Below are 23926 nucleotides of genomic sequence, written 5' to 3' on the forward strand. Positions count from 1 at the left end.
CTGTGCAGCCTGTGTGCGGTGAGGGCGGGTGAGGGTGCAGCACTTGGAGCTCGGCCTGGCCTCGGAGGGCAGGAGGCGTCTGTGCCAGCGGGTGGGGGGTGGACAGACAGATGGGAGGTAAAATGTAGTCAACTTTATTCTCCTTAAACCACAAAATAGAGTCTTTGGTTGTACAAACATCACTAGTTACAGTCTCGCCGAGGTCTCGGCTGGGGTGGGGCAGTTAGTCAGAGGCCGGAACTCCTGTGGGGTCTCTTTAAAATGCTAAAACCCAGGTTAAAAGACTCAGGGCAAGGGTGGTGCTGGAGCTGGCAGGGCCCCCACCCCAAGTCTGGGGGAGGCACCCGCTCCTCTAGGAGGGCACAGGGCCCAGGCCACGGCGCCCAGGCCTTACGGGGCGGCGGCTGCTGCACAGCGCCACATCTTCGGGGCCCACAGCGCCGGGTGAGGGCCGGCCCAGAAGCACCAGGGCCACTTCTCCATCTTCCTCCTGTGGGCCTGGGGGGGGCAGGGACGGGGGGCAGTGAGCTGAGGGCAGCTGGGCTCCGGGGAGCTCACCCTGCACCCAGCCCCAACTCACCAGGGCTGGGAGATGGTTCCAGGGATCTCAACTCCTCAGCAAAGTCCGGCGACTGTGATGGGGAGAGTGTTGGTCAGGCCGGCGCCAGTCCTGCCCCAAACCACCCACGTGGACAGGTGGGCTCCCAGCCCTGAGGCCCACACAGCCCAGCTGAAGGAGGGAGGGGATGGAGAGGCGGGGTGAGGGCAGAGCGTGGGCAGAGCGAGGGGAGGCCCTGCGGGAGCGGACAGAGGCGGTGGCAGGCGCAGGCGGGGTGGCAGGCATGCAGAGGCCTGGCGGCCGGGTACCTGGATGTCATAGACCGGCCTGGAAGAAGGCAGGGCTGCAAAGGCCCTGTAGTCAAACTTCTTTCCAGACAAGGGCTTGAAAGGACAGCGTGAGGGGAGAGGCAGAGAGTGAGAGGAAAGGGGTGAGGGCCACAGGGGTGGGGGCAGGCCAGACCCCCCCATGTCTCGGGGGTGAAGGGCGGGCACAGCCACCGGCTCCTCACCAGGCGTCCCGGGGAGGTGCTGGTCTGGGGGCCGAGGTCTGGGGGGACAAGAAGCAGGTGTTGGAAGCGGCCCATGCGGCAGGCTGACCCCCCAACCTCCCAGACCCACGGACCTTCCACAGGGGTGGGTGATGGGGTGGGCGCGGGGGAAGGGGCCTCGGCCAGACGCTCCAGGGGCCCCCGAGTGCCCCGGCCCTCCTGGGACCTGCTGAGGACCATCTGTGCGCGGAGAGCGTCCTGCTCTAGCGACTTCATCCTGCGGAGACCAGCAAGGCTGGGTGAGCCAGGCAGGAGCCGGGGCAGGCGTCGGGGCAGGGTGGGGACCCCCAACCAGGGGCCTACCTGGCCGCCCTCCACAGCGCACGCTTCTCGGCCTCCAGGGCCCGGCGCTCAGCAGGGGACAGGGCGCGCTCAGGTGCCGGCAGCTCCGGACTCTGCACTCGAAGCCGTTCCTGGTGGCGCCGCTCAGCTTTGGCTGTCCGCACAGGGGCGCCACCTCCCGGGGGTGGGGGGGACACTGGGCTCTGCCTAAGGAAGGGACAGGATGTGCTGTGGGGAGGGTGTGTGGGGCGAGAGCGGGGTGTCTGGTGCGTGGGCGCTCACCCTGCAGTGGGGCTTGGGCCGGCCCACGGTGGCTCTTGATCCTCCTGCTCCTCCTCGCCCAGGGCCTCTCCATCCAGGGCCAGCCTCGCTCCGGCCCCGGCCTCCGCCACCTCGCGCATCTGTGCTCGCTTCTGCTGCAGTTTCCGGGCTGCCAGAGAGCCAGGCGGGTCAAGCTGGGCCAGCCTCCACCCAGTCCCCACCCCACTCTGTGCCCCTCACCTTCTTCCTCCTGCATCTTCCGCAGGTCATCAGCACCCACCAGGGACACGCGCTTAGGGGGGCCCTCAGCCTGGGGCACGCGCACCTCCAGCTCAAAGTACTTCTGCCGTTCCCGGAAGGACAGCTGCTCCGGGGAGGCCGCAGGCGTCGGGGGCTGGGGGGAGCGGGCCCTGAGGTTTGGCTGGCATTCCTCTGGGGCACTGGGGCCCCGGGGCACCCACCACACCCACACGAAGTAGGGAGGGGTGCTACCCCCACACACCTGGGCAGGGGCGTCCTCAGGAGGGTGTGGAGTGGGCACAGCTGCGAAGGCTCTGTAGGCCTGCTTCACGTTGGCAGGCAGCTCATCCGGGGAGGGAGGGGAGGGTGGCTGGGGGGGTGGGGCTCTCGTGAGCTACGCTGGGCAGCTGTCGGGGCTGCAGCTGCACCCAACCCAACACCCGCTGTCCCCACTGCCTGCCTTTGATCCCACCCACCATCCTGCCAGGGAAGGAGGCTCTGCACCCCACCCATGGGACAGAGCACTCACGGAGCGGGGACCACCTCTGCCCCTGGGGGCTGGGGAGCCCCAGGCCTGAGCCAATGGCTGGATCACCCCTGGTTTTGTCTGGAAAAGGCAGGTGGGGGCAGCAGGGGCAGAAGAGAGCAGGATCAAGGATTCAAGGCAAAGGATGGGGTGGGGAAACGGGGAGAGAGACAGAGAGAGACGCCTGGGTGGCGCTGACATATTGCCAGTGAGGTGCTGAGCTGTGGCTGGGTCTCACAGGTGCTGCCACCCCAACCCCCACGTGGTAGTGTGTTGGGGGTGGTGCCAATAGTGGGGGGCAAGGACTCCCTGACAAGAGGCAGGCAGGGGCAAGGCCGGCAGACCCTGGGAGGCTGGGCCCAAGACAACGACCGGGGTCTCCGGAGCTTGAGCTCCTCCAGAACAGCAAGCCCGGGCCCCCAGCCCATCGCCAGGCAGCTCCTCCAGGAAAGTGTTCCTGGCTGCCCTCGCACAGCAGGCCCCGTAGTAGCAGAGGGAAGCCCGGAATCAACCGCACGCCACCCCCTCTCCCTGGAGGAGGGGGCCCTGCACATTGGCCATCTGCCCTGCCCTCCACCTGCCGTGGGGCGCGCCTGTTAACTCGGGACACTCACCTGCTGGCCACTAGGGGAGCGGGGGCCTTCGGCCATCTTCCCTCCAGCTGCTCCAGACGGTACCTGGAGGATCAGGCAGTGGGTGGGGTGAGGCCTGGCAGGGCTGTGGCCCCTGAGCAGGAGGGACTGGGGGCCCTGGCGCTTGCCTGGAGGGCACAGAAGCTCTTCAGCTCCCCAAACAGACTATAGCCCAGGGCCACCCAGGTACTCGGTCAGCATGAAGAGGCTGTCCCCGACCCCCACGGTGCAGGGGCCTGGGATGGGCAGCTGGTGTCTCCGTGGCTGTGTGCTGGCTGGAGCTTTGCAGGGGAGATGGGAGCAGACAGCACAGTTGCAGAAGAGGGAAGGGAGGGCTCAGGGGAGGGGCCGGCGGGGAGCCCCCACTTGCGGTGTGCAGCCCTCAGGGCTCGAGCGGGGCCCTGACCGCTGCCCCCACAGCTGTGCTCTTGTTCATGAGGATGAAGGGTCTCCTGGGAGCCTCCCTCTCAGCGCTGCCCATGGCTGAGTCGGTACCCAAGAGCCCCTACATGCGCTGCCTCAGCCCCTCACCACCACTCTACCACCCCTGCAGAGGCCTGGCAGAGCCTGCCCCCCCAGTCACTCACGTTCCTTCTGGGCCTCCCAGCAAAGGGTGGCGGGACACACCCTCTGGGAGGGTTATTTGTGTCTCTCAGGAGGGACAGGCCTGCACATCCTCCCACCCGTCCCCAGCGACTGCCCCTCCAGCTGCTCCAGCCCATCCTTCCCTCAGTGACGTGTGCCTGCCCAATCCCCCAGGAGCCTCCACCTCCAGCCTGCACCCTCAGGCTGGGCAGTCCCCCAACAGCAGGCGAAGCTCACACACCACCACATCGGCCTGCTCGGTGAGTACAAGAGCCTCGAACTGTGTCACCCATCCGAAGCTCAGGGTGGGGGTGGGGCAGCACGGCTGGGGTCAAGAATGAGGGTTGACAAGCACGTGGCAGGCTGGGGGCCACGCTCCGGCTGGGGTAGCCTGCAGGTCAGATGCGGCCTCCTCCCACCCTGGCCCCCCCGCCACCCAAGGTTCCCTCCATGAAGGCCCTGGCGTTCATCTTGGGGTAGCTGATGAGCAGAACAGGACAAAGGTGGGGGCACCGCACTCTGGGCACTGACCCTCTGCACGCTGCCAGCACTGGGCACGGCGGCCAGGGCACGGTAGTCCAGCTTCAGGGGCTCCAGACCCCGACCCTGGGAGCAGAGTGGACACAGCACTAGCAAGGGCAGCTCCGTGGCCGCCCCCAGCCATCGGGGGAAGGGGGACAGCACAGGCACAGGAGGGGGTCCCGGGGGTCACTATCTAATACCCCATGGGCAATATGTACCCCGATCCAGTGCCCTGATGGGAAGGGCGGGGTGACCCCACTCACTGCGGCTTCTGTGGCCTCGGACCAGTGCAGGGTCTGTCCAGGCAGCTCCTTCTCCTGTGAGCAAAGCGGACCCATCAGGTGCTGCCGGCCTCAGGTTCCCTGGCCCTGGGGCTGCCGGCTGCAGGCGCCTCTGACCTTGCCTGGGCCCTCAGGACTCAGCTCCGGGTCGATGGAAGAGATGCTCTCCAGGCTGTTCCGGTGGCCGATGCCTGCCGCAAAGGGGTTGGCAATGACACCTGGGGACACCTGGGAAAAGGGGTGTGGGCTGAGGGGAAACTGCGGCCCCAGCCCAGAACAGCCAGCAAAGGTGAAGAAAGGAGCCGCGTGGGGCCGACTGCATGGCGGGGGCGGCCTCAGAGGGCACTCTGCTGGGCCCTCCAGTGCCCGGCAGGCCTGTCCCCGGCCCGGCCCATCCCCTCACAGCTCACAAGGCTGCTGTGGACATGGTCATGTCTGCGCTAAGTGAGACAAAGTGGCGTGATGCCTGCCACTTTGTCTGGGCAGGGCAAGGCAGGCGACCGTGTAAAGTCACCCTCAGGAAGAACTGACAGCCTCCAAAACGGGGCAAGGAGGGGTGAGCAGCGGGCGCTGAACCTGCCAGCACAGAGCGGCCCCTCGGGCGGACAGGCTGGCTCCGGACCCTGGCGTGAGTGCTGAGTAGGGGTTCTTAAACAAAGGACACCATGCAGGAGGTCCGGCCAGCTCTGCACTTCCCAGACCTAAATCATCTTGTCCCACACCAGTGGCTGGCACGGCAGAGGGGGCCGGGGAGACAGGGCCAGGACAGGCAGGGGCTTCTGGCTGGGCACAAGCTGTACTTGGATCCTGAGCCCAGGGTAAATAAACACAGGCAGACAGAACCATGGGAAGAGCTCACTTCCAAGCCCCCGGGGGTCAGTGGGACTGGCTCTAGCCTCCACCACCAGCGGCCAGAGGCGGCACAGTGGAGAGAGGCATCACTCCTGGCCCTCTTCACAGACGGGGTCCCTGTGAAATCACAGTGCTCTCAGTGTGGCCTGAAGGACAAACACAGCCCCGTGCTGTTGCTTAAAAACATAACCGAAATGGGAAGTAAGGGGTGGGCAGAGAAGCCAGGCAAACACACAGGAGGCACAGAGAGCGGCCGCTCAGACCAGTGGGGACGGGACGTGAGACAGGCAGAGGGACGCTGTCACCACAGAGAACAACGGTACAATCATCATCAACTCTAAGCGCTCGACAAGCAAGCAGCTAAACACAGAAAGCAAAGATCACTGGAAACACCAGAGCATCATGAAAGCAGTCCGACAGCCAGCCTCACCTACACCTGTTTCAGATTCTCACAGACCCAGGAGGACAAACAAGGTGCCTCTCTTCTCAATTTCCGAAGTAAGTCAGAGCCCCTGGGCAGGTCCAAGAGAGGCAGGGGCCTGGCAGAGTGGGAAGCAAGGTCGCAGGCAGCCCAGCCTCTCACGACAGAGAGCTGCTCAGACACAGAAAAGGCCACTGAGCTCATGCTCTACCGTTCTAGGAATAACTGTGGAAAAGACTAGGATGGTCCCTAGCTCTGGCCTTGGAGAGGTCCTGAGATGCTCCCCTGAGAGCACTCTCCACATCTAGTGCCGAGACCAGTTTCCACGGATCACCCTCCACTAAAAGGAACCACCGCTCCTGAGAGAAATGGCTGACTCCAGGGCCAGGCAGGGCAAGGAGAGGAGCCCAGCACTTCCTGGACGCGGAAGGTGAGGTGCTCAGAGAGGGGAGGTTGTGTCAGAATAAGTCAGGCCCTCAAGCACCTTCATGGGCCAAGGCTGGGACAATTTGAGCATCAAAATTTTGACGGGGCCGGGTATGGCAGCTCACGCCTGTAATCCCAGCACTTTGGGAGGCTGAGGCAGGCAGATCATGAGGATGAGTTCAAGACCAGCCTGGCCAACATGGTAAAACCCTGTCTCTACTAAAAATATAAAAATTAGCCAGGCATGGTGGCAGGCGCCTGTAATTCCAGCTACTTGGGAGGCTGAGGCAGGAGAACTGCTTGAACCTGGGAGGTGGAGGTTGCAGTGAGCAGAAACTGCACCACTGCACTCCAGCCTGGTGACAGAGCGAGACTCTGTCTCAAAAAAAAAAAAAAAAAATTAATTAAAAAAAATAACGATGGTAACAAGCTGTCAGCCATGAAATAAAATGGAAATTCCCTTGTTAATGAAACGGACTCCTTGTGAGCCCACATGAACAGGCAAGCAGGTGACATAACTGGGAGAAGGGAAGGTTCTAGGGCAGGAAGCCACCTGAGGAGCATGGGGTGGTGGGTAGGGCACTGTCGCCAACCACCTCAGGCCCGCGCGGGGACCGTCGAGGTGCTGAGGCACCCGGGTGAAGCTGGGTGAGAAGCAGCATGTCATGTGCTCTCAAAGCACCTCTTACAACCACTTGATTTCCAGGGGCAGGAGGAACTGCAGGGGAAACCTGGCTGACCCCGCGGTTCAGAGCATCAGCTGCGGGCCCAGTGAGCGGCGTGGAGACGCGTGGCTTCTCGGCCGCCAAGATGCACATGCTGAAGCCTGTGAGGACATCAGACCCAGCATGGGGACAGTCACAGCAGGGAGGGCCTGTGCCCACCAGAAGCATCAAGGTCTGAGGAATCAGCGAAGACAGAGGCAGGCTCCGATGGAAGGAGACTAGAGGGGTGCAGCGGCCAAACCCCACAGGGACCGGACCGTGCCCTTCCTCGACGGAGCACGTCCCCGGCACGATGGCTGGGCCAGGAACAGGGCTGCGTGTCACACGTTCTTTGTCCTGTGTTTGCAACTTTTCTCCAAGTATAAAATTCACTTATGTATGTGCTTATATTTTTCAAAAAGAAACAAAAGGTAGAATAAACCGAAATTAATAAAGCTGGTAGCCTCAGAGCAGAGAGATGGATGCCGGACTTCTGAAGTTAATCTATGATTTCGACTTTGGAACCACGTGATGATTTACACAATTAAGAAACAGACTTTCTGGTGGCAGATGGCTGTAATCCCAGCTACTTGGGAGGCTCAGGCAGAAGAATCGCTTGAACCCGGGAGGAGGAGGTTGCAGTGAGCTAACACCATGCCACTCCAACCTGGGCAACAGAGTGAGACTGTCTCAAGAAAAAAAAAAAGACACAGATTTTTAAAAAGCTCACCCTAAAAGCTAAAACGAGTCAGCCCAACTGTGTATCAAGTTGGCGGCAAAACCACAGAAGGCTCTCAAGTGGCTGAGAGCACAGGAGGCTGCCAACTGCTCATCCCAGCGGGTGAGCCCTCAGGAAGATGGCCTCCCAGAACTCAGCACCCCACGGTCCTGCTCTCAGTCGTACCACTGGGGTCGCTGTTTTTTGTTTAGGGTCTTACTGTCTTGCCCAGGCTGGACTCAAACACCTGGGTTCAAGCGACCCTCCTGTTTCAGCCGCCTCAGTAGCTGGGACTACAGGTGCGTGCCACCATACTCAGCTAATTTTGAAATTAAGAAATTGAAGATTTTATGAGAAAAAGAGAAATCTAACATCACAAAAGTTAGTAAAAAACCCTATAATCTTAAATGAGCTAAATATAACAGTACAAACTCATGATTTTTCTCTTTCATGGATATAAAAATCTCCACCTCTCAGCCTCCATCTGCTGCAGAGGCCATGGAGCGGCAGAGGCTGAGCCAGAGTCCTGAGCCCGCCTGGCCCACGGCTAGGAGCTCTACACTCGGCTCCCACCGAGAGGGGCCAGGTTCCACACAACCGTGGTGGAATCCAGGGCTGGGGCAGGAAGTACAAAGAATGTCCTGTCAAAGCAGCTGGGGAATATTCCCTGCCTGATCAGGGGACATCAAGGGAACACTGTGTTGAAACCCATCAGGAAAACAAAGATTCACGAGTTCATGAAAACCCTAAAAACAGAAAGACACGTCAGGAACCACCTTTGGAAGCTTCTAGGGCCCCAGCTTCAGATAACAATTCTTACAGGTTATAAACAGAAACAGCCCCGCACCCCTTTAAAAAACGTCATCATGAGAGCCTATAGCAAACATCACAGTAGATGAATGTCCCCTAAACCTGAGCACAAGGCAAGCACCACCCCTAAGGGGCCAGAAGCTCTGAAGGAGGGGAGATGGGAGAGGCCTGGGTGGGAAGGGCGGCAGAATTACTAGGACAGCAAGAGCAACCAGAGAATGCGCTAGAGAAAAACTCGCCGTAAAGATAACCCCAAGGCCGGGCACGGGGCTCACGCCTGGAAACCCAGCACTTTGGGAGGTCAAGGCAGACAGATCACTTGAGCCTGGGAGTTCAAGACCAGCCTGGGCAACACAGCAAAACCCCTTCTCTACAGAAAACTTTAAAAAAATCTTTGAGCCAGGGGTGGTGGTGTGTGGCTGTAGTCCCAGCTACCGGGAGGCTGGGGTGGGGGGAGGATGGCTCGAGCCCAGCAGGCTGAGCCTGCAGTGAGCAGCAATCATGCCACGACTCCAGCCTGGGTGACAGAGCGAGACCCTTCCTCAAAATACATACACATACGCAGATAACACATACGAGTCTGTGAAAACCCAGAATTCCAGTCGGCTTCTGTGCGGAACTTGGCAGGTTCACTTGTAAACACGTGACAGACAAATTTCTCAAGACAAGAAGGAAGAGTGGGTAGCTTCGACCATTAGGGTTAGGTATGAAACCTGCTGTAAAGTGAGGCATTTAAACGTGTGGGGCTGGCTCAGAAGTAGCTGGCAATTCACTGGAACCAAGTCCAGAAACAGACCCTGGAGCACACAGGAACTGAACACACGACAAAACCACATGTCCCCCAAATCAGTGGGGAAGCAGCAGGGCTGGGCGTGGGGGCGCACGCCTGTGGTCTCAGTGACTCTGGAGGATGGCTTGAGTGTGGGAGGTGGAGGCTGCAGTGAGCTGTGATCTGCCAACACACTCCAGCCTAGGCGACTAGGAGGCCTCATCACAAGTCCAGGTGAACCATGGAGCTATGATTTTTAAATTGCCAGAAATACTAGAAGAAAACAGGACAATGTTTATCTTGCAGTAGGGAAGATGTTCCAAAAGAAAAAAACCAGAATCCCGAAGTCATAAAGAAATCAGAAGACTTAAACATTTTCATTTTTGTAACTCAAAAGATCCTATTTTTTCAAGGAAAAAATGAGCAAGAGCTGGAGGATATCACACCTGTACCCACCGAACAAAGACGAGCAACAAGCCCTGCTGGACAGAAGCCAGGCAGACAGTGGAGGGCAAGGACAGGGCTGGGGCGGATGGCGAGCCCCCAGGAAGACGGTGGACTTGGGAGAGCGGCGGTGGTGGATCACAGCTCTCAGCCCCGCGCTCTGGGGCCCTGGCCTGCCAGACGCAGCAGAAACGGTCTCTGCCCTCAACATCAGGGAGGGTGTGGAGGTAGCTCTGTGGTAAGCTGCCAGCCAGAGTGTGATGTCTGAGACCTGCCCCGATCCCTTCCTGCGAGGCCATCCCTCCTGTACCCATGTGTCATGGCAGACTCACGGGGGACCCGACCAGATGCAAGGACAACCTGTGGCCAACAGCAGTGCTGCACGCAGACGGACAGACGGACGCACGCGGGCCGCACGCAGACAGACGGACAGACGGGCACACGCCGGCCGCACGCAGACAGACAGACAGACGGGCGCACACCGGCTGCAGACACGGCACCAGCCCCGCCTTCTACACATCTAGCCCTTCCTGGAGAAGGCTCTCTAATAAAAAATAAGTATATGAGTAAATCTGTCAAATATTATTCAAAATGTATTTAAACATACACTTAAAATAAGTAAATAAAAGTCAAGGCTCTGAGAACCAGGTGGTCCACGGCTTGAGCCCTCAGGGAAATCTTTCCCTAGAAACCACCAGGACTCCCTCGAGGACAGCAGAGGAGGTGGGTGAGGCTGGCTCGCCAGCCCCAAGCCCAACATCCAGCTGTGGACCAAAAAATATGAACGGGATGCAATTTCCACCCAGGGCGGGGTGGGGGGGGCGCCTACGGTGAAAAAAGATGAATGCAGACCAACTTCCCACAGTGTTGGGTGGCACTGGCCATGGGTCAGGACACATTCTACGGCTGCCAGCCTGGCAGAAAACCACCATCCCAGAGATCCCTTGCAAGAGAGAACCGACGCGAGGCCTCCCCATCCCAGAGGCTGTTACGGAGAGGAAGCCGTGCATGCCAAAGGGAGCATGACACAGCCGCCTGGGCCCTGGGGACCTGTGTGACCAGCGGGCACATGCTCTAGGAGCGGGGGGCTGCTTCAGACGAAGACACATGCCCCTGCCCAGGCACCCCCCAGCTTCAGCCATGGGTGTGGGCCCTCCCATGACCCACCCTCTTGCGGCCCTGCACCCCACTCCAGGTGAGAACTCGGTCTGCACACGCTGGCTGTGCCCTTGGAAGCCATCTCGGCCTGCTGGGGGACCCCCAGGACGGCATGAGGGAGAAGACGGAAGGGGGATGAGAGTGCCCTGCGCTTGTCCAGGGTCCAGGCCATGCTGGGAGGGAGACTCCTAGGGCCCCACCTTGCACCCCAACTCCCGGTCAGGGCTTTTGCTCTGCAGTCCAGAAATAAAAGACCAGCCGTTGGGTAGAAGATCTTGGGGAAGGAGCTCTCTCCTGAGAGGTCATCAGAGGGGGTGCCCTGAAGTCAGGCATGGCCCAGGGACAGGCTGGGAGGAACAGGGTGCCACTGGGCACAGGAGCGGGGACTCTCAGAGTCCCGAGGAGTCTGCCTGGCTGGTGGGCCATGGCAGGGCTCCAAGCCATCCCGTCACAGCCTCGTGGGCTCTGCACGAGTCGCCGGTGGCTCAACAACTTCTTTCAAGACCAAATCATGCAGTGTGCCCCAGACACACCCCCCTATCTGTTCATGTGTCTTGTCCTACCTGGGCCAGGCCTCTGGACAGCTCGATGGCTACAGCTCAGCAGAAAGGGAAGGTGGGCGTCCCCCCCAACAGCTCCCCACCCCTCACAGCTGATGCAGAGCACCTCCCAGACCCAGAGGCACAGAGGACCCGTCGCCCGCCCTGAGAGGCGTCTGTGGCTCAGGACATCTCAGGATGGGCCAGAGGGAAGCCTGGTTCCTGGGGTGGGGGCGCTAACCTCCAGGGCTGCAGTGGTGCTGGCATCGAAGCCGTCACACACCAGCACGGTGAGGGTGTCGCCCACGCTGCGTAGCAGCTGCACCGCCTCGCTGTGCGTCAGGCCCAGAAGGCTCTGCTGGTTCACCTCCAACAGCCGCAAACCCACATGTAGCCGGCCATCACGCCCAGCTGCCCCCATGGGGCTCACCTGTGGAGAGACGTGGTATGGGAGGAACATGGTTGGGGGTGGGGAGTAAGGCCTGGGGTGGGCTGCGGGGCGCTCACCTTGGAGATAAAGATGCCCTCGTCTGTGGGGTCACGGGGGTTGCCAGCGTGGCCCCTGGCACCCCCTCGGATGCTGATGCCCAGCCTCTCCCCGGGCGCCTTCTGGATGCATAGCTCCCGCAGGCCTGGGGGAGCTGGGTCCCTCCGCACCAGCAGGCACAGCTCCAGGCAGGGCCGGAGCAGGGCGCTGACGGCTTCTTGGTGCGTGGCCTCCCGCACATCTTGCCCGTTCACTGCCAGGATTCGGTCCCCAACCCGCAGGCCACTGCGAGCCGCTAGGCCCCGCGGGAGCACCTGTCAGGGAGGAGGGTGACATCTGGTGGACAAGGCCGCACCAACTTGAGCTGGTACCTGGGATGGGTGCGCCTTGCTCAGAGCTGTCTGGCGGGGCTGCCCTACCTTGGAGATGAACACACCAGGCTCCTGGACACCAAACGGGTGGCTAGAGTGATCAGAGCCTCCAACGATGCTAAGCCCCAGAGGGCCCCCAGCTCTCGGCAGACGGATCTCCTGGGGACACGGACAAGGGACAGGTCTCGGTCACGACAGGGAAGGGGTGTGGGAATGCTCCCGAGTCCATCCAGGTCCTTGTAGATGGTGGGCGGGGACTGCCCTAACGTGCCCATGAGGGTTCCTGTGCCACCGTTTGGCTGCCCAAGCAGGTATGCAGCGTGGGGCCAACACCCTTGCTGACTGTGACCATGTGGCTGGCCAGAAGGCTGCTGACGGAACCAAACTGAGGAGCTTGGCTGTGGGGCAGAGCCCCAGTCTCAAGGGGCCACAGGGCAAAGGGCGAGCAGGCCAACTTCCCACCCAGAGTGGCTGCAGGGTCACAAAAGGGCAGATCCTGGGAGGGCCAGCACCCACAGCTGAAGCTGGGCAGGCGCCTGGGTGGGCGTGTGTCTCACCTCCACTGGGTATGGCCCTTCCAAGGTGGTAGCTAGCAGGCTGGGGGCCAGTCTCGGCAACCCAGGATCCCCGGGGGTGGCAGTGGTTATGCTGGCGGGGGTGGTGCTGGTTGTGGCCACGGCAACGGTGAGGGGTGAGGAGGAATGCGGTGGAGGGCTGGGAGGAAGAGGGCCCCCAGCCTCCCGCTCCAACAGCAGGGCGATGGTGGGGGAGGCAGTAGTCAGCAGGGAGACGGCATGGTCATGCCTGGCCTCAGTCACGTCCACTCCATTAATCTGTGAGAACACATCTAAGTCAGGGAGGCCCAAGGGCAGGATGGGACAGAGGGTGAGGGAGGGCGTGTGGGGCGGGCCCCAACCCCACTCACAGAGAGGACTCGGTCGCCAACCTGCAGCGTGCCGGCGCGGTGAGCAGCACCGCCCTCGGCAATTCGGGAGATGAAGATGCCCTGCAGGGGAGGGTGAAGGGGAGCCAGGGCTGCCAGTGAGGCTGGAGCAGCCCTCCCCGGCCCCGGAGCAGCCCTCCCCGGCCCTGGGCCCCAGTCTCACCGCATCACCAGCCCGGTAGGGTGTGGAGCCTTTCCCACCAGCAATGCTGAAGCCCAGCCCCCTTTCACTTCGAGCCAGGCAGGCCACATGTCGCTGCCGGAGGGGCCCCGGGCTCTCGGGCGGGAGCAGGGGCAAGCGCAGGCCCCCTCCCCGCCGCTCCCGGGGACTGTAGTCATCCTCTGGCCGCAGAGGCGTGATGGTGACTGCGTTCTCGGGCTCCACCATGCGCTCACGCCACACTCGCATGTGCACCGCAGTGCCAGCCCCCCGGAGTGCCTCCACGGCCTCATGGTGCTCGGCGCCTTGCAGAGCCACGCCGTTCACCTGCGGGCCACAGAGGCCACATGCACGTCAGAGCCGTGTGCAGCCACCAAAAGCCAAGCGCTGGTGGCTCCACATGCTCCCTTCAGGACGGGGAGACTGAGGCACAGGGCAGGGGGAGAGGTCCCAGGCTCTGACACCACCCTAGCCCTTTACATACGGGGTTCTTCGTGGGCACTGACCGCCCCAAACCAGGTCCTTGGAAACCCATGTGTGCAGCCCCACGGCTAGAACACAGGTTGGCCACGGGAGGCAGGCAGACATCCCCACAACTAGGCCACACGCAGCCCCACTCCTGGATGCCTCCTGCCCATCTGAGCAGCCCAACACACACCTGAGCTCACGGGCTTACTGACCCACGCTCCCACCCCAACACCCAGGGACAAGAGTTCCCACGAAAAGGTTAGAAGAGCTGAGTGGCAGAAACAGCGTGAGCCGTGGGCAGACGCCTCCTGGCCGGGCTTCAGGGCCCTCACCTGCCCTCAGGGTGTCCCTATGAAAAGAGCATGTGCCTCTCCTGAGCCCCCTGACACGAGTGCCCAGGCTGGATGGCCAGGTGCCCAGGCGGGAGCTCCAGGGCTCCCATACAGGGTCCAAACTCCATCAGACCAGCCATAGCCTGGCCCCTCCTGGAGAGGCCGCTGTGCCTGGTGCAGCCGCTGCCAGACCCATGGGGCCTCTTGCCCAGATGGCTCTCCCCTGGGGTTTACTGATTCTGTGGCTTCGCCTAGAAGTCTTGGTGTCCTGTGTTTAGAACTCTTGGGGGGCTGGAAGAAGGCAGCCAATCACCCTAATACCACGCACTGTGTACCTCCAGAGGGCACAGCTGCCACTTGGGGCCAAGGGGTTCCCAACTCACCTCAAGGAGCTTGTCACCCACGCGGACTCCAGCCCGGGCTGCAGGGCCTTCCTCGGACACCCGGGAGATGAATATGCCCTAGAGCACAGACACAAGCTTGGCAGGGGCCAGGAAAGGGGGCCCGTAGTCCTGCCCCTTCTGCAGAAGAACCAGGAGGGGAAGACCCACTCTCAGCAGCCCCCAGCCCTGGCCAGCAGGAGGGCTGAGCGCTGGCCACTGCGGGATCCTGAGTGCCAAGGCTGGAAGGAGCAGATCAACCCCAAGAAACAGCTCGTGGCCCCAAGCCTGGTGCAGAGGCACCTGGCGAGAGAAGGGAGGCCAAGAAGGGAGGACAGACCCATACTCCCTCAGGTTGCCCTTGGACTTCAGGATCCTACAACAGTTGGTGCCTTGGGCCCAGCCCATGTCAGGACGTGGAAGTGTCCACAGGGCAAGGGGCCTGCACGCCATTGGTGTGAACTGAGGTGGAACAGGCGGTTGGCGGTGGGGCCCAGGCAGTGCTCACCTCATCATCCCCCTTGTAGGGCGTGGAACCCTTGCCACCCGCAATGCTGATGCCCAGGCCCCCAGTCTGCCGCAGGATGGTGAGAGTCAGCTGGAAACAGAACAGACGAGGTGTCCAGGAAAGGCCGCAGCAGGGATGCCTGTGCTCTCTGCAGGAGAACCCGCCGGTGTGCAGACACCATTTCTGGCTTTCCCTGCGCAGCTGCATGGGGTCTCATGCCACTCGCCGCCCAGGGCCAGCGCAAGGGCCAGCTGGAGAAGCCCCGAGACCCCAGCAGAAGAGCAATTCTCTGCAGAGTGTGGGGGACCGGGGCTTGTCCACCTCTGGGTGATGGAGGCCCGAGGCCTCCCTGCCGCCCGTCAGAGGATGAGGCTGTGCCGCCTCTGCAGAGAGGTAAGCCTCAGCGCCACAGGTGGCTGCCGGGAGCCGGCCCAACCTCTCCGCTCGCCCCTGACAAGACAGGCTAGCCCAGGTCCATCTGAGAGCTCTTTTGCGGGGGGGTCTGTGCTCAAGCAACAGGGGTGGGGAGAGGCACGAGCCCGCAGCCCGGGAAGCAAGGCCAGCAGCGGCCCGGCCAGAGTGCAGAGCGAGCAGTACAGACCTCTTCCTCCTCAATGCGAGCAGGCTCTATCAGCAGGTTATTGGCCTGGTCAAACGACACCCCCTGTTAGGACAGGACCAGCGAGGCATGCAGGTTAGCCACCGCCAAGACCACCACCACCGCCTCACCCAGCCCCCGCCACGAGCAGAAAGGACAGAGACCACACCAAGCTCCCTTGGCCGCCACTCCACAGGCGCCTCCATCCTGGAGGCGTGAGTGACGCTGCACACCCAGGACCAGCAGGGCTCACGGGGACCAGGCTCAGCTATCATGCCTCGGCCCACGCTTGGGGATGGGCTGTCATCAAGGGCAGGGAGAGGGGCCTGGGGCCTCCCCTGGCATCTGAATTTGCCCAGAGAGCAGGTGAGACCCTTTGTGAGCCACAGGGAAGAGACTTGAGGACCAGAGAGGGGCACACTGGTGCCCCAAAGGCCTGTGTGGCACCTTAGGAGGGCCCGACAAGGCTGAACAGCCATAAGGGCCTCAGCCCCACAGCCAGTGCACAACATGGGGAGGGGCCCAGAGAGCTCAGGGATCCTGGGAGAGGAAGGAGCTCTGCCCTGGGACCACTACACATGCAGACAGGCCCTGGTAGGCCCACAAAGGGCGGGCAGCCACGCTTGGCTTCTGCGAGCTCTGTGCTTGCCAGCAGGTCCGGATACCGGCCAGCAGAGCCGCCCCTGGCACTGAGACCAACGCCAGGGCAGGCCTGGGGCCTGGTGAGAGCGACCACGATGCCAACAGTGGAGCATGCATGTCCACGACCTTCTTTGGGTGGCCGGGGGCCAGTGGGTCAGGCCCTGGCCCTGCCCCAGCCCTGGGTGCTCAGGAGGGCCAAGTGAATGTGGGCCAGGCAGGGGTGAGGCTGCCACCCACCTTGACAGAGGGCGCAGACACCACAGCCCCCTCCTTGTCCTCCTCCTCAGTGCTGGTCCCCTCTTCAGCCCTGTCTTCCTCCTCCTCCTCCTCCTCCTCCTCCTCCTGAGGCCTGGCCTCTTCCTCCTCCTCCTTCTGAGCCCGAGGAGCCCAGGGTGCATGGGGGCCGTTGTGCCAGCCCCCGGGAGCCGCAGGGCCCTCCCCGTCGGGCTGCATGCCCTGCAGCAGGGCCACCACAGCCTCAGGCTGGGGCAGCTTGGAGATCTTGAAGTGCTTTTTGTAGTGAGGTGTGTCTTTGCGGATGAGCCGCTGTCTCCCGCCCGGCAAGGCCCAGGGGACCTCGGGCTGCCCCTCCTCGCTCTCCTGGTCGTCCCCCGGCAGCAGCGCGTCCTCCGCGAAATGCACTGTGGGCTGTGCAGGTGCAAGGGTGAGGGAGGCCCCAGCTCTGCGGCTGCGCATCCACAGGGAGGCCCCGCTAAGCAGCGTGTCCACACCACAGAGAGGGGCTCTGAAAAGCTCCCTCCATACAAGGACTCAGCGTAACTGCCCAGTGACGGACAGTCGTCTCAGCCCTGAGGAGGCCAGAAGGCCATGGGGCTCTTCCTGGAGACATACAATGCCCAGGTAGAAACAAAGAGGGTGCCAAGGCCTGACACCGGGGAGCCCACGCTGGAGTCAGGAGGCAGTCTGTGATGGGGGTGGGGTCTGTGAGCCCAGCTGTCGGGGGAGACGCTCACCCCACCTAGGTGGCAGCTCTATGGGGCACCCTCAGCAGCACAGCCCCGTACCACCCACAGCCACTCTGTACAGGGCAGTGCCCCGCAGGTTCCAGCCTCGTCCACGAAGCATCAGCAGGGCCCAGCCCGCACCCAGCGGGCCCAGCCTCCCACCTCCGCCCTGCCCGTTCGCACCTCCTCGTAGCCGTCCTCGGTGTCTGCCTCCCCACCAGCAGTCATGGCTTCCTGCTGGCTCTGCCCCTGTGCCTCGGCCGATGGACCCTCGGGTTCGGCCTCAGAGACGGTGCTGGCAGACGGGCGAGAGTCTTCACTCATGCCAGACTGAGCGCTCAGCCGCTTCTCCTGCAGTGGGAAGTAGGGTCAGGCTTTGAGGGCGCTCCCGGCTCAGAGGCCTCCTACATGACAGTCACTCCGGGCTTCCCGTTGCCCCAACCAGGCACTGTAACAGGCTCATGCCCTTGAGGCTGCTCTCCATCCCAGTCCCCAACGAAGCCACGCGTCTCTGGGGCCTAGTGTGTGCAAAGTCACAGTTCCACGGCCCAGCACTAAGGAAAGCCTTTCCCAAAAAGAACGAGGACCACACAAGTTCCCAGGAGAATCCCGCCTGATACGAGCCTCCTCCCCTCCCACACACCCTACCCCAGCCCAGATCACTGGTGCTGCTACAGCCTGGTGCCCACAGTGTGCGTGTCCCAGTTCTGAGTGAGGAGAGTCAGGCCTGCTGTGCCAGCCCCAAACCCCTTCCTGGGTACTGATACCCATGCCAGCTCCGCCAGAGGCACACCCACCCACCCCGCAACCAGAACCCATTCCCTGTGCTCCCAGGCACACCTGCCTCTGGTTCTCCCCGTATGCCAGCCCCACAGGTCTCCCTGCACGACTGGCACATCCACCCTGGCACCCCGTCATCCAGCTGGCCCCGCAGCTCCAGGTCCCTGAACCTGTCACCAGCCTCATCTCCTGCCCCTTCTCTGTGCTGCCCTGGCCCTCACAGCCCCACTCCCAGGATGGACCAGACCACTGCAGCTCCTGAGGGCAGTGGCCTGCCAGGCTGCTACGGCTCCATGCCCACCTCCTCCACAGGCAAGGGTGATCCAGGGTCTGGCTGGCAAGGGCAGGCCTCACTCCGCCGCCCCTCGATGCTCCTCTTCATCACCTTGAGCTCGCTGGGGTGAGGCGTGGCCCGGCGCTGGAGGCCCTGACGTGGGGACGAGGGTGAGCAGCAGCCGCAGGGCAAGGCTCAGGTGCAGGTTCACCTCCCAGGTCCCCACCCCCATTACCCGCTTCTCGGCTGCCGCCTCCTCGGCGTCCTCGTCCCCTGCAGGGGCCTCCACGAACTGGATGACGCTGATGCGGCTGGGGGGGGCGTCGCTCCAGCTCTCTGAGGGGCTCCCCTGCTGCCCAGCATCCTCTGTAGCAGGTGAGTGTCAGGACCCAGGCTGGTCCCCAAGCACCGCCTGAGGCCCACCCACACCAAGTGCCTGTTGCAAGCAACCTACCGAGGTTAGGCGGGGGCTGCTGGGGCAGCAGGTAGCAGGTGAGCACCTTCTCGCCAGTCTGGGCATCGTCCTCCGTCTGGAACCGGAGCATGGGCTGCGCCTGGTTCTCTGCCAGCCACAGAGCCTTGAGGTTGAGGTGGGTGAGCGCGAACGGCAGACTCTGCAGCCTGAGGGCCGGGCAGGCACAGTCAGCACGCGCTGGGGCCACAGTCGGGCCTGTGGGGCCAGGCTGGCACTCACCGGTTCCCTGCCACGTCCAGCACGTGCAGCTCGGACGTGTGGGCCAGCTCTGGCGGCAGGAAGGCCAGGCGGTTGTCCCTCAAGGAGAGGACGCTGAGCGCCACGCAGCCCCCGATCTCCGGCGGCAGTGCCTCAAGCTGGTTCCGGTCCACGTTGAGGTTGGTCAGTTTTGTCAGCTTTCCCAAGGAGCGGGGCAGGGCCTGGCCAGGAAGAGGAGATCAGAGTGCTAAAGGCTTGCTGGGAGTGGGAGACAGATCACAGCCCATGAGGGCAGAGCCACAGAGACCCCAGGCCAGCTCCAGCCAGGACCCCTCGCAGCCCTTGGAGACCTGGACAAGGACCTGACCACGGAAGCCGTCTCCATCCCACTCTGTGTCCTCTGCTCCCCAAGCTCTGCCCACTGCCCTCAGCCTTCAGTCCCCACCACCAAAGCACCCCACCAAGTCATCCCTGGCTCTCACCCATGGGTGCCCTGGACTGATCTGCGAGCCTGTCTGGTGCCTCACTCATCTGCCCTGCCATTCCTAGGGCTGCCGAGGCCTGCTCAGGGCCAGCCCCTTCCCAAAACCCTAAACCCTAGACTCCCTTTCTTCTTCTCCCCACTGAGGACTCCTCCCACGAATAAGCACCCTTCCCACAGCTCACTCCTGTTTCCCAGCCTGGGGATGGCAGCACCACCATCCCTCAGCCCTGCCCTGGAGTGGGCCTCAGCTTGCCCTGATTTGTGAGGGGCAGCCAGATGCCCCTGGGGAGCAGCATGGCTTCCTGCTCCCAATCTGCCCTTCCTACAGACCCATCCATCCCATCCCTGCCTTCTCTGCAACCGCTCCCATGTTACAACACACACCAGAAAAAAACACAACCTGGATTCTTCACTGCAAAGGGCAAAGGTCCCTGCCCTGACTCTGCTGCCCCACCTCACCTCTGGCCAGGAGGTTCCCCTTCTGACGGGAAAGGAGCCCTGTCCAAAGAGCTCCATGGGTCAGGCCACCGCCAGCACCCCCAGCAGCACACACAGGCCAATGCCTGCCTTGTTCTACACGCCCACTGGCCCCATCCCTTCCGCCTGGCAGGCTGGACCCTACCGTCCCTTCTGCCTTGCAAACTGGACCCTACCATCAGCAGGTTCTCCGTGAGGATCAGCTCAGAGAGGTTCTCACAGTCCCCGATGGCCTCGGTCACCTCGCACAGCCGGTTCTGGTCTACCTTTAGGATGGACAGCTGCTTCAGCTGACCTGGTGTCGGGCAAACAGGGTGACATGGTTGAGCACAGCCACAGACATGCTTTACCCACCTGGGCAAAGGTGCCCTCAGGGCAGCGGGTGAGGCCCCCAGTCCCTCTTGCCGCCGCTGTACTTCAGGAGGGTCCTCCCTACCTTGCCCCAACAAGCCTGACCCAACCTCCTTTGAGAAAACACCAGGCTCCAGTGGCACTACCCACCCTCTGCTCTCATGGGCTCCACCGCCCCCTTCAGCACCACCAGCTGCCTCCTCAGCCTTCTGAGATGCCCCAGGGCCCCACCACCCCTCCTCAGAAACAGGTCCCAGAGCCTGGGTAGACCTAGTATCCTCCCGTGCTCCACACCACGCACAGCCCCGACACCCCCTGCTCCTTCTGGAGCCAGGCTCTATGAGCAGCACCCCGCACCCCCAGGCACGCTGACCAATGCCGTCGGGCAGTCGCCGCAGCAGGTTCTGGGACAGCAACAGGTCCGTGAGCAGCACTAGCCCACCGAGCTCGGCCGGCAGCTCCTCCAGCCGGTTTTCTGACACGTCCAAGCATACCAGGCGCCGCAGGTTCCCAAGCTCCTGCAGGCAGGCAGAGAGTCAGAGCACAGACAGGTAAAGGCAGAAAGCCAGCCCCACTCTCACTCACCGGAGGCAGTGCTGACAGCTGGTTCCGGTCCAGCCACAGCTCCCGCAAGTTGGGCAGAGCCCCCAGGGTGTCCGGCTGCAAGAAGGGACAGAGAAAAGAGTCGCTGTGGGGCGAGGCCTCCTGCTGCGCCACGCCCAGGAGACTACACGCCCTGGCACCCAGCCCCCACCCGCGGCCCTCCGGTCTCCGCCCTGCCGTCTGTCGGGCCTCCACACACCAGCACTTCCAGGTCGTTGCCTCCCAGATCCAGCTGTTCCAGCTTGACCAGAAAAGACAGGGACCTGCACAGGAATCAGGGTGAGGTGTCACCACGCAACCCTGGTCCCCAGGCCGTGGCGCTGCCCAGGCCGTTGGGAAAATGCCTGTCACACTCACGCTGGCAGGGACTTCAGCAGATTCTCCCGGAGCTCCAGGGTCACCAGGTTGGCAAGGCTGAAAGAGAGACCAGGAGCTGAGGCATGAGGAAGGCAGGCAGGCAGTGGCGGCAAGGGCAGGGCCAATCCAAGCCCCAGCCCCCACCCGAGAGGGCACTCACTTGCCCACATCCCCGGGCAGTGCCTGCAGGGACACGTCATTCAGGGCCAGATGAGCCAGGCTGCGCAGCTGAGTGAAGCCATCAGGGAGCCTGTATGGGAGGAAGCAGAAGCTTCCAGATGACCAGAGCAGGGCTTCGGGACCCACAGCCCCTCCCGAACCCACCACAGGCTGCAAGACCCACAGCCACTCCCGACTCTACCACACGCTGCCAGCCACCTGGAGAGAGGGTTCCCACTGAAGTCCGCGATCTCCAGAGCCTTGCAAAACTTGATGCTCTCCGGGATCTCAGGGATATCTGTTAGAGGGTCACAGTGAACAAGTGTCGTGACCTGCAAGACATCTGTGGCCCCAGCAGACACGCCCCTGGATCCACCCAGCCCCCGCCAAGGCTCCCCACCATTCCGGGACACGTCCAGCTCCACCAGCTGCATGAAGTTGGCCACCTCGGGAGGCAACCGCTGAATCTCGTTGTCACTCAGGCCCAGCTTACGCAAGTTCAGCAGCCGGAAAAAGGGCTGTGGGCAGGAAGGACACGAGCTGTGTGGCAGTGGCCACTCCAGAGCAGAGAAGAGCTCCTGGACACGTGGGTGTCACAAGTCAAGGGTCCTCGGGCCTCTGCCTCCTCCAGGTCACACAGGGTCCTGGAGTCCAGCCACGACACCCCATTTGTGGCAAGGAAAGCAAAGAAACACACAGTGCACACGCCCACTGTGCCTGCCTCCCTCCACTCCTCAGGCCGGCCTCCACTCCAAGAAGGGACCTGCTCACAACCAGACAAGGCCCCTATCCCCTGTTCTGTGTCTTACCTCAGGGCCCACCCAGCCCTTAAACCACTTCTGCCATCCTCCAGGGGCCCACATTGGCCTCTGCTACTGCACCCCAACAACGAACATGGTTTGGTTCTGCAGCAAAAACTCAGTAAATGGTTCCCAAAAGAACCTTAACAAAAACAACAAGGCACCACAGGCACCGTGCTATGTGCAAGGCCTGCAGGTGGCCAAAGAGAACAGAGATGTCACTGCCAGGACCAGAGCGGGGCCACATTCTTTGGGGCACCCAACTCTTAGGCATCAGCCACTTGGCACCCTGTCTCCAGAAAACAGATGCTTCCTAAGCTGCTTTCTCCATCCTCCTTTCTGGAGCAGTCTTAGGAAAACAGCTGACCCTGAGAAACAAAGGCAAAGAAAGAGAGCCTGCACGCAGATCTGACAAGGAGCTTCCCCACTCACCCCTGCCTGCACCCAAGAAGAAAAGGAGAGGAGGCCGGAACCCCACCTCAGAGCGGCCCAACAAGCCGGTACTCATCAGCCACCCGAGCCCAAGTTCCACCGTAATCCCACCAACCTCCCTGAATCCCCACGGATTTTACTCTGTGAGGCTCCTCCTCCAGGCTCGGTGACAATCGCTATCCCCAGGCAAGCACCTGATGACCGCTGCCACCTGTGCCAGCCAGGGCGGCTGGGAGGGGAGGGTGGGGCTGGCTGGGGTGGGGACCTGGCCAGTGCAAACCAGCAGGGCCGGCTGGAAGCTGCGGTGGCTCGCCCAGGCAGATTCTGCCGACCGAGGAGCCGGGGGCTGGGCGCGCGCCGGCGGGCGGCAGGTGCGGGCGGCCGCTCACCTTGGGCAGCTCGCGCAGCTGGTTGGCGTCGAGCAGCAGCTCCTCCAGGCTGCGGCTGTAGCGGTAGATCTCCTCGGGCACAGCCTGCAGCGAGCAGTGCCGCTTGTCCACCGACTCCACGTGCCGGTTGCAGCGCCACAGCGGGATGCACTTGAGCATGGTGCGGGCGGGCGGCGCGGGCTCCGGCGGCGGCGCTCGGCGGGCTCGGGGCCGGGGGGCGGGGCTCAGTCCGCATGGGCGCCGCGCAGAGAGAGGGGGCGCGGGCAGGGGGCGGGCCGCCCAGGACTGGACGGGGACGCGGCCGGGGCCGGCGCTGGGCCCGGCCCGCGCTCGGAACGCGCGGAACGCTCGGACTGCGGGCCTGGGCGGGGGGCGCGGCCCGGCGGGTCTCAGACTCTCAGGAGGCGCGGGGAGCGGCGGCGGCGGCTCCGCATCCCGCTCGGTCCCGCTCAGCTCGTCCCGCCAGCCCGTCCGCTCGCCGTGCCGCACCGGAACCGCCACTGCCCGCCGGACTGCCCCGCCGACACCCACCCGGCCGCCGCGCAGCCCGCCGGGAAGCCGAGTCCGGCCCTCGCCGCCCAGCACGCCCGGACTGCGGCCCCCAGAAGGCCCTGCGCGCCGCCGCCTCCGACGACCCGTAGCGGCCCCGCGCACAGCCTGCCGGGAAGCCGGGCCCGCCCCGCGCGGAGAGTTGTGGGAGCTGCAGTCCACGCCGGGCCGCCCCCTCCGCCGGCCGAGGCATCGTCTTCAGCCCGGCCTCTGGCCCCTCGGCACTTGACCCCGCATCTCATCGCGCAGCCTCCTTCCGAGAGGCGACCACGCCAGGCTGCTCCCTCGAACTGGAAGGCCGGCTCCGCGGCACGAAGGCACTGGCAGCGCGCGCTGTCCAGCGGGTCGAGGTGTCACGGGGCCGTCTTCTCCCAGCACCACCCTGCGCGGACGGGATGGCTGCGCGCCCGCACCCGGGAGCCAGGCGCCCCAGGCAGCCCCGCCCGCCCAGCCTCCGGCACCCGC

At 63.0% G+C, this 23926-nt stretch overlaps 1 protein-coding gene and 1 long non-coding RNA gene across 13 annotated transcripts; one reads left to right on the plus strand and one right to left on the minus strand.

Annotated features, from left to right (window-relative positions):
* Positions 1-118: 118 nt before the first annotated feature.
* SCRIB (scribble planar cell polarity protein) lies at positions 119-23472 on the minus strand. Of its 12 annotated transcripts, XM_017511564.2 has the most exons (38): positions 22913-23140; positions 21692-21809; positions 21511-21589; positions 21293-21382; positions 21133-21189; positions 20975-21038; positions 20758-20832; positions 20546-20690; positions 19998-20116; positions 18882-19081; positions 18642-18808; positions 18423-18553; positions 18215-18340; positions 17317-17484; positions 16406-16816; positions 15530-15592; positions 14929-15018; positions 14424-14501; positions 13244-13567; positions 13063-13143; positions 12695-12970; positions 12186-12296; positions 11787-12080; positions 11521-11709; positions 4556-4666; positions 4421-4474; positions 4167-4241; positions 3033-3095; positions 2422-2499; positions 2155-2262; positions 1893-2046; positions 1674-1821; positions 1413-1598; positions 1184-1326; positions 1071-1108; positions 868-942; positions 581-632; positions 119-498 (listed from the first exon to the last, which is right to left on the minus strand). In XM_017511564.2, exons 1-38 carry the CDS (start codon positions 23069-23071, stop codon positions 353-355), a joined length of 5046 nt encoding a protein of 1681 aa, XP_017367053.1. In that variant the 5' UTR covers positions 23072-23140; the 3' UTR covers positions 119-352. The 12 variants fall into 12 exon arrangements, 9 of the variants coding, with proteins under 9 accessions (XP_017367053.1, XP_017367055.1, XP_037588407.1 ...); XM_017511566.2 differs by lacking the exon at positions 2422-2499 and having other exon boundaries at positions 22913-23472; XM_037732479.1 differs by having other exon boundaries at positions 581-942; positions 22913-23443.
* On the plus strand, positions 2594-7318 carry LOC108291299. Its single transcript, XR_001819843.2, has 2 exons — positions 2594-3895; positions 6844-7318. It is a non-coding gene; the product is annotated as an uncharacterized LOC108291299 (long non-coding RNA).
* Positions 23473-23926: the final 454 nt, after the last annotated feature.

The sequence above is a fragment of the Cebus imitator genome, unplaced genomic scaffold (assembly GCF_001604975.1).
Source record: "Cebus imitator isolate Cc_AM_T3 unplaced genomic scaffold, Cebus_imitator-1.0 Scaffold449, whole genome shotgun sequence".
Taxonomy (NCBI): Eukaryota; Metazoa; Chordata; class Mammalia; order Primates; family Cebidae; genus Cebus; species Cebus imitator.

Coding starts and splice junctions, on each gene's coding strand:
- SCRIB (XM_037732477.1), bottom strand. CDS start 23,071: ATGCTCAAGTGCATCCCGCTGTGGCGCTGCAACCGGCACGTGGAGTCG. Junction 21,590..21,691: donor GCTGGACGTGTCCCGGAATG/GTGGGGAGCCTT, acceptor ACCCTCTAACAG/ATATCCCTGAGATCCCGGAG. Junction 4,667..11,520: donor GCACCACTGCAGCCCTGGAG/GTTAGCGCCCCC, acceptor CCCTTTTCCCAG/GTGTCCCCAGGTGTCATTGC.